The 9,565-nt window shown below is 40.0% G+C and overlaps 1 protein-coding gene across 1 annotated transcript in view; it reads right to left on the reverse strand.

Moving 5' to 3' along the window:
• The window catches only part of SPOCK1 (sparc/osteonectin, cwcv and kazal-like domains proteoglycan (testican) 1), a 329,740-nt gene that overhangs the window by 129,695 nt on the left and 190,480 nt on the right, over window positions 1-9,565 (reverse strand). Inside the window, exon 4 of the mRNA XM_009322695.1 lies at window positions 964-1,078. Within this exon, the coding sequence (XP_009320970.1) occupies window positions 964-1,078 (115 nt within the window). The remainder of the gene's footprint in view (window positions 1-963; window positions 1,079-9,565) is intronic.

Consider the following 9,565-nt stretch of genomic DNA (forward strand, 5'->3'; position numbering starts at 1 on the left):
AGAAATTGGAGACCAGTCCCCAGATTTATCACTCAAATGTAATGAAAGCAACACAACATATTTTTCTTAAAGTACAGACCAACCATTCAGAGTTGCCCATTACAGCAGTACAGGTTTTATTCGACATCTGTTGCCAAGTGGAGGGGCTTATTTCTTCAGTTTTATTCTGGGTCTTGACTCAGAGAGACTCTGGAGGTACTCAAGACCAGTTTCCTTACTGGTTCTACTTGTTCCGCTTCCAAAATAGAGCAATGTTAGTTTGTTTTCTCTAAATTTGTTTATAAATGTCTTCATTCTTGATTGTTTGTAGCATATTTCAACCTACGCTCAGTAGGCCTTCCTTTGTTTATTCATATCTTCTCTCAGTGAAGCTCTGCGGTCTAATTTGAATATATTGGCCAAAGTTTTTAACATATTAGCTATTTCATTTGTTCTTAATTCAGTCATTCAACAATCACATCTGGAGCTTTCTGTAATTATGTGACTCCCCAGGGAAATGCTCTACAAAGTTCCACCAACATTTTTCAGTTCTTTACCAAATTTAAGCAGAGGTTTGATATATTTTTAAAGAAATCTTTATTAATCTCTTTTTAATTGCTGCTAATTAAGTTACTGGAACTGTAGATGTCTCTGACACAGTGTTTTCATTTCATATGACAGGTTTTCAAATTTTAAAATATGCATAGTTACTACTCTCTGGGAGGAGAAAACCACAACTGGGAGAGCATTCTGCACTCCACACTACGTGGTGTACCATGTTCCAGTTCATCTTTTTGGAATAGCCTCAGTTATAAATGATAAGATTTCTGTTTGGTTTTGGGAAAAAATGCAAATTAAACTTTAAAGGAATGTTTTAAAATTATGTTTTTTTAATGTTCATTTTGGAGTTTTCTCATTTTACTTCTCATCATACCGGATGTCTATGAAGACACAAAAACCTCAAACAACATACAGTTTCCTTACCTGTGTACCAGCTGCTTGCGGCTTACACAAATAGCAGTTTCATAGTCATGAGTGACACACACTTTATGTGGGCTGCACTTCACCTTCAAACATGGATCTTTGGATGGATCAAGGGCTATAAAAAACCAAACATATCAAAAAAGAAAGTGAGAAATGCATAAAAAGTTATCTCTTCAATGACAGATGACAACTGGTTAGAATGAACACTCCCACATCTGAGCGAATAAATACTTTGCCACTTTACAGTATGTGCCATTGTTTTCAGACTGCATGTTAAATAGAGATGTTTAAGTAGAAGGATAGATGGAGGCCTTAAAGACTCTGATTATTGAACAGTGATCTGAGTTTAGCTTGGCATTCACATTAATATTAAACATGATACTTTTGCATCACGTCCTGGTATAATAATCTATATCATGCCGTTAATTTCCTAGAAAAGTTATGGTGGAATAAAATACACTCACAAGTAACAAAATGACTAGTATTTTAGAAGCTATCTAATAACTGACATTGCAGAGTGCTAATAAAATTAATCTCACAGATACTGTATAACAGGCGTATTATTTTGTAGAAATTATTTTTAATTTTTACAGATAAGCATCTCCTGTACTTGAAAAGCTTGCGTAGAAGAGCAGTAATAACAATAAAACAATCCTGGGCTTTTATACAACAATTTACATCACCAGCAGTGCTGTCGGAAGTGGGATTAGAGAGCATGATGAGTTGCTATCTCAGAGCAAATATACCCAAGCTGTTGTCCCTGCTGATGCTCCTCAGGAAAGGTTCTTCCTCTAAAGTCAGTCCTTACACTCTTTATTCTCCTTCTGACACTATCCGATGTTTCCCCTCTTGGTGGTAGCATCCCTGCTTTGGTCTGAGGCTTTGGTTCCCTGAGGAGCGATCACTGCTGCTTTGTCCTTTCCTCCAGTAGCCTAACAGGAGCCTAGGAGAACCTGGGGACAGACAGGGACACGTTGCCCAGAAATGTATCTTCAGTACTTCAGCCAGCCCCAGGACGAATAATACAGTGGGCAATCTTTATTTCAACAGTTCTTAAGCTGCTGGAGAAAAGGACATGGTGGCAGTACAGGGAGTTTCTCTCCCTCTAACGTGTTGGACGATTTGAGGTACTACAGCTAGTCAGGAGTCTGGAAAATGTGCAAAAGTGACATGCAGTCCTGCACTGGAAAATGCAGGGTACTAGGGTTTGCCCTCAGGTACCCTTTTACAGTTTTGATTAGTAAAGATCCCATTAACGTTCCTCCTGAACATATCCATTTACCAATCCTCTGGTTAAAATCTGCCTCTCTAACAGTTGTACTGCAAGGCAGCTCAACAGCGCACTTGAAGAAGTGAATAATGCTGTACCCTAGTGACGATGCAAACGGACTTAAAGGACTGCAGACAGAAAGTAATTACCAAAATTGGCATTTAGCCAGGACACAAGGATTAACACACATGTGCGTGCAGCCCCCCCCCCTGCTTATCTGAAAAGGGTACTAGGAGACTGAAATGGCACAGCGACACGCTGCCGATATTCTAACAGGAGGCTCCTGCAAAGATCCCCATTTCGCTTGCGATGAACCGTTTTCCTCAGATGCAACAAACACATTCAGAAAGGAGCAGTGAGAGTCTGACAAGCCCCTTCATTTTTTCCTCTATACACAAAAATGTCTCCTAATACTAAATGAAGAAATGAGCACTTGGCATACTACACTAGGTTTTACTAGAACTGCACATACTTTTCCCCTCTCCTCAAATAAATGAAGATATTAAGTATGTATCAGATGCTTGATGTGGTAAAATTGGGATTTAGTTTGGGATCATCCTGTTTAGCACCCAAAGGGAGCAAGAGGGTCTGAACTTAGTAGATGCATGAGCTCCTCCTTCACAGAGGCAAGAACACGCTGTGCATTAGGCGCTGGAGCAGACACTGGGGCAGCCTCCTGGTCCCTACAGAAGCTCAGCAGAGGCAGAAAGTATTTGTTGTCCTGCCAGTGTGCAAGCCTGCCTGCTCCTCCCAAGTTTCTATAGACTGCTTCCTTAAATGAGTGGTGATTTGGTAATCTCTGAAAGGAAAAAAAGAGGAGCGACGCAGTGCTATGGTGGGTACTGCTCCAATGAGAGCACTGATCCCACCTGGGAAAATCTCTTATAAATACTTTTCTGCAATCAAGTCCCATTCGAAAGGCTATCTATCTAAATTCATACTCTTACAAAAGGATGCTTCTAAAGATCGGCAATAAGACGTATCTGCCAGGATGAATTACAAATATTCAAAAAATGGTTATGTGAATACTTCAGAAGAAGGGAAGTCACAGCCATACAGAGAAATTTCACCTTTGTTTTAGAAGTGATTTTTAGATAAGCTTTTTTTTTGACATTATTTTGCCATGGATTTGACTCTGTTGCTCTTCAGCGTGCCCTCAAATCGCATTTTACCTCTCCCCTTCCTCCCCACATAATGGAACACTCTAGGAAACGGGCAACTCTTAGTTTCATTTTTGGGGCTATATAAAGTTCGTACTGCACGTTATGATAACTGAGTTTCCCACTTCTACTGAACAATCAGAGAAACTTTTGAAGGATCTACTTGAAATACAAGAAGTTTCCGTTTTCTGTGTACCAGATTTCTTTATACGACAGCAAATGTACTTCCAACAAGCAGAGGATTCTTCTGTTTTCCTGCGGTGCTGAAGTGCTGCAGCTGTTCTGTGTTGGTTTAAACAGCCATAGCTACAAGCTCGTACCACATTTACACCCATTACACATTTGTGATGGGCAATTGAGCTTCACTAGTGCATATGTATTTAGTGGAATGCCTTTGGTGCAAGACAGGGGGAAACCGTAAAAACAAAGCAAAAGTGTTAAAAGCTTTTTCTTTTAAAGCCATTAAAACTGATAGAAAAGGTGAGGTGAGCAAGGAAGGAGAGAAGACTGTTTCCTGCACCATAAACAACAAGGCATCAACATCCAATGAGTTGCCGTTAGGAAAATATATAGGCAGTGTTTGAGGGGCCAGGGTCTGTCCCACTGAGAAGACCGAAGGCTGAAAAGGCTCTTCAGGGGTGTTTTGCTGTTGTCTTTTGGTGTCTTTTCTAAGTCAGACTAGCTGACTGAGTACTTAAGTAGCCCATCCCCTGCTCTTTACATTCCCAGAACTGCGGCGGGTGAGATATACCTTCTTAATCCTCTTACTTCGCCCTCGCTGGAGACCGCGTTGAAGACTGAGGCAGATATTTCACAAGGCTTGAAATGGCAAGCCACAATTTCTTCACCGATGTGTCTCCCTAGATATTCTTAAACTGCAGAACAGACTGAGATACCCTCCTTCTGCAAAGCCTTTAATATGTAAGTGCCACTTGGAGCGTGAAGGGTCACCAGATTATAGGTTCAGTGGGCTGACATAATTCAAAGGTCATATCCACACAAAAAAATTTAATGACCAGAACTTTTGCTGGCTTGCAGCTGGCCTTGCTCTTTTACTGGAGCACACGCACATTCTCTGCTTTTGCTGGTGACGCATCCTCGATGCAAAATGCTGCCTCAACAGAAACCACTGTGCAAATTGGCTAGGAGCCCAGGGCTAATAGCTGCCAACACTGCTGGGCTGCTGGAGAGCACCCTCTGGCCTTGTGCCCATAGTCTTCTATCAGCCAGAGCCTGCGTAAATGGGGATGTGGGTTTAGCCTTGGAGGTCTGGTTTCATACTCAAGGTATGAGTCTGGCACGAATAAGAGAATGAAGATTTAGTCCCACATGGTCTAGTGACATCATGCACAGTTTCAATATTTAGCATTTTTTCATAGTAAGATTTACTCTAACTGAAGAATTATATCCACTTCAGGAACTCCTTAGGTCTTCTAAGGCAATAAAAATGCATGCATTTCTGAAGTATGTATATTCTGAAATAGCATCACACAATACGTTATTGTTAAAAGAAACACAACTTTGAAATATTTTGCAATTGAAAAAATGTCTCTTGAAAATGAAAAATATTGTTGAATGGTCATCAGTTTGAAGGACAGGAATGGGAAAAGATGTGGTTGGAAATCCCGGTCACTATTTCCTTTTAAATCAGGCCTCAACTTCTCTCTGCCTCAGTGTCTTGCTTCTAAAATCTGAAACGAATAATAATGCCGGCAATAATAATAAACAAAGCTTTTCCCCACCTGTGTGTTGGAGGAATTAGTTCATTCATGGTGGAAAAGCTCATGAAGATCCTTAAATGGAACACACTACAGAAGCATCATTTATTATTCATTACAAATAGTCCTTACATACAGTTCAACACAGTAGAAGGAAGTTTATTAAATACAAGCAAAACTGTGGGCTTTGTCAGAAGACATAAAAAACCACACAATCTGGATTATTATTTATAGAGATTTTTTTCCGCTTCTGCAGAATGTATGATCCATATGAACGTAAAAGGACAAAATAGGGATTTATATGTCTGCAAAGTTCCTCAACATGTTGAAGTTTGGAAGGTTGTTCTACTGCTAAGCATACAAGCCCTAAGGAGAGCTTATAATAAGAAACAATTTCTGAAATATGCTAATCAAAGATCATGCTTTGTTTATCAGATTTCTACAGGACTAGGAGCAGATGCTTGTCATCTGCAGAAGAAAAGACCCTTGAGAATAAGATGAAACATAACAACCATATTTGCCATCACAGTTCTTTTTGTCCTAAAGCAACGAGTATGAAATCTTTGAAAATGAAGAGCCAAAAGTACAAATAAATAAATGAAAGTGGGAAGAGGAGTAAGAAAAAAATGGAAGTTTTTTATTATAAAGATGTTATTTTATCAGCTTGAAAGGAAAACTACAGCCATCCCTTTTCTATGTTAAAGAGTCTGCACGTAGTTACTCAGGTCGGTCTGCCCAGTAATAGCAAAAATACCTTAAGCCTGGCTGTAATATGTGAATATTTTTTCCAGTTTTTCTTTAGACTGAGCGTGAAGCTGATAAGGTTAGTTATTCTGACCTGACAGCGGCTGAGGACTGGTCCAAAATTTTGAGGGGATATGTGTCCCGCCAGTATTGGAATTAAAGATTTCACATGAGCATAAATCCTTTGATGAAAACCCAGTTCAGTCACCCTGCCTATCTTTTTGTGAGTCCAGACTCCATAGTTTCCTGTCCTGAGCTTTTCCCATGTTGTTGAAATCCCTGCGCAGTTGGTCTCCAAGGGAAGTATCCAACCCAGGAGACAGTGGCTGAAATACAGGGAAATTTAGTACTGCACATCTCTCAGTATAAACATTTTCAGAAGTTTTTTATCCTGGGAAAATTTAGAATTTCTGGCTTTTTATCTTGGCTCCAAAGTCTTACTCTTCCTTACTTAACACCTAGATGTTTCTGCCGCCGGCATTTGTTTCCTGGCCAGCCATCCTGGTACCCTGAGCTCTGAAGTCTCATCCTGTCTGGAAGAGCACAAGTGAGGAAGTGTTTAGATGGGCTAAAGTTTCTGCTTCGTTGACCACAACATTTTTGTAGGGACTCTTGGTCTGCTAGCTCTATAGGTCAGCTGATTGCACTGCAAAGGGGAAAGGCTTTCACTTGCCCGCAGTGACCCAAAACCTATGCCAGGCCCATTTACACAAAATGCAGGTGCAGGATCAGAATTCCTGTCATTAAGAGACAAAGGACTTGCATTCCTTTTTTTCAGTCAAGCTTTTATTATGCATAGCAACCTAAGTTCCCTATTAAAACTATAAATCTTCTGTGGTTACCTCATAGAGATACCAGAATAATAGGTAAATGATAAACACCAGGGATTGCATCAGACCATTAACAACCTCCTAAGGGTATGTTGGCATCTCTTTCCAATACCAAAAGGATTGCAAACACCAGTTGCATCCCAAATGCCTTTCCCTCCCAGCTCCACAAAGCAGACCAGAGAACGTTTGCTTGTGAACTGTACACACTCCCCTCTCCCCTCCCCGTGCCATTCACCAGAGGTTGTGAGTTTGCAATATAAATCAGTGTTGGACAAAGACCTAACAGCAGCGTTTAAGATACTTTTCTATTACATTTCATGTTTTTATATATTCCCGCTATAAAAGAAGACGTGACTTGGAGGAAACTCCTTAGTTCAGACAATGGCAGTACAGGGAGAAGTTGCTCTGTAAGACTGTAGCTCTACATGCTGCAGCTGTGGGTCATTGTGTTAATCACAAGAGAGTAAATTTATTTTTCACACGTTTGACTTTAAAAGGGTGATAAATAAATACTTTCAATGTCTTGCAGCAATGGCTGTGTAATCCTGCAGAAACTGTACAACTAGTTCACAGCAAGATTTATGAGCTTGATTTTGGTTTTATGACCATTCATTTGGGGGAAGAGAGTAATTTCAAACTCATAGATGTTTAGTGGAGCTGAAACAAACTACACAATCAAAAAGAAATGGCATTATGTAAATATTGGGTTTTTTGTTTTCAAAATTGCCTGACAATAAGTACTATGATCACTCAATGACAAAAATACTTCTGCATAATGAAATGTCAAGAGCAGTTGCTTTTATGTAATCCCCTTGGAACTGTTCTGACTATATGAGAAAAGAAGAACATCTGTTGAGAAAGGTATGATGAACTGGAAAATGGGACCTGCTGTCTTCGATGCAGAGATCCTAGTGCATATTTTAAGACAAAAAAGATTGATAATCAAACAAAGCCTCTCAATTAAATTATGCATGACATTATAGGTGTGCGTTTCAATATTATTATGTATCACTCGATTCCCGCAATACCCCCCAAGCGAGGCCCGCAAGGAAAGCCCAGCTCCTGGCTGTACAAGCCAGCAGCTGGGGCGCGGGAGTGAGAAAGCTGTCAACGCAAGCTGGTCTGGGCAGAAGGCTGACTCCTCACCCGGCCTCCTCCCCACTCAGCATGAAGCTCAAATGGCAGCTAATGTCAAACTTCAGATCTCAGAGGCAACGTTTCAAATCAGCACCTTGTCTCCACTTACAGCATGGTGACAGCCAAAGAGAAAGTATGATCAAAGCAGCTAAGTAGTGACTCGGAGGAATTTTACTATATACTTCCATGAAAACCGTCATATAGCAAACGCGTAAGAAGCCATGCAGCCAGCTGAAACATGTAATAATAAAAATCTCTACAAACTTTGCCCTTGATTTTTGCTAGGAAAAGGGCATGTTTTCAACACACGGTGGCTAACACGTGATGACTAAAAGCAGTTTTCGTTTTAACGTTTCAGTTGTTTGAAGTAAACCATAGACTTCTCCCCAGAGTTAGAGCTTCTGCTCAGCTTTAAAGTAGATGATGAATTTATGTTTTTTTTCCCTTAATGTGAACATGGCCATACATATTGACTTAAAGAGCACTCAGGTGAATGTTGCTCTGCTTTTCTGTGAAAACATGACAGTTTTCAATGCTCCAGCGGTAAACTCAAACCAAGCCATGTGCTGAGGTCAGACTGTCAGTGGGGCTTAATCCAAGTGCAATGGGACTACCCCATCGCCCTTGTATGAACAAGACACCCAAGTAAGCCTGTGATGGACTCCCAGGCTTTTGTAGCCATTCAGAAGGTTTCTGCCTATACCCTTACCCCAGATTTTCTTATTTTACAGGTTGGTAAGTGGCCACAATGAGTGGCTAAGACTATGCTGTTTCTTGGAGCCGAGTGTAACATTTCTTCTCAGAGCTGGTATTGTTAATAATTCTGGTTTTAAAAAATGTTATTTAATAACACATTACACCACCCCCCACCCCCCAGTATCAATTGCAAATTCTGACCAATGTTTTTTATTCTGTTTCTGCAAATCTTGGCATAAATCATTCTGCTTCATTAGGGAGAAAATTGGTGTTAGCCCTCCCCCAAGTCTAGGGGAGAACATGTCTTCGATTAACAGGCTCAGATATTTAAGTCTCTCTCTGTCACATGCTGTCTGTCTGCATAATGACTCAGAGCAATTTGCATGCAGAAATCAATTCAGCTGAAAATGAATTACTGTAGGCCTGAATGTTTCAAACATGTATGTGAATTATTTTCAGTAAATGGAATTCCTCAAGGCAGTTAAACAGTAACATCTCAAACTGTCAGCATTTATTCCATCACTGCGTAGTATTTTTGTGTAGTTTTGTTTTGGAGCACTCTAACATTTGAGTGGCTGAAGACGTTGGCATAGTTCACAGAAACATCTATTTTAATTTTTACAGGCACTTTCAAAAATATTTTCTTATAACTAACATATAATTGCTTTTGACATTGCTGGGGGCCATCCAAGGCAAAAGATGCTTCAAAGGACTCCACAGATTTCCTTTCCAAAGCAAAGGATAAGAACCCGAGTATTTAAATGAATTTCCTTGACAAATATACAGAAATCTGATGCAGTGAAAATAAGTGAAGAAAAGAAGAACAAGATAGGACTGTAAGTTAGGAAATGTGCTTCCATTGGTGGATGTGATAATCAGTCACAACCATCAGTGTAGGTATTTGGCTAGCAACTAGAGAGACACGTACAAGACCAAAGTTGATCTGCTAAAAAGCCATAAAAGAGAAGCTCCTGGTTTGATTGCTGACAATGAATCGTTATGATTTATATCTCAATATACTGCAAATGTATCTCAAATACTTCCCTA

The sequence above is a fragment of the Pygoscelis adeliae genome, unplaced genomic scaffold, assembly GCF_000699105.1.
Source record: "Pygoscelis adeliae isolate BGI_AS28 unplaced genomic scaffold, ASM69910v1 Scaffold34, whole genome shotgun sequence".
Taxonomy (NCBI): domain Eukaryota; kingdom Metazoa; phylum Chordata; class Aves; order Sphenisciformes; family Spheniscidae; genus Pygoscelis; species Pygoscelis adeliae.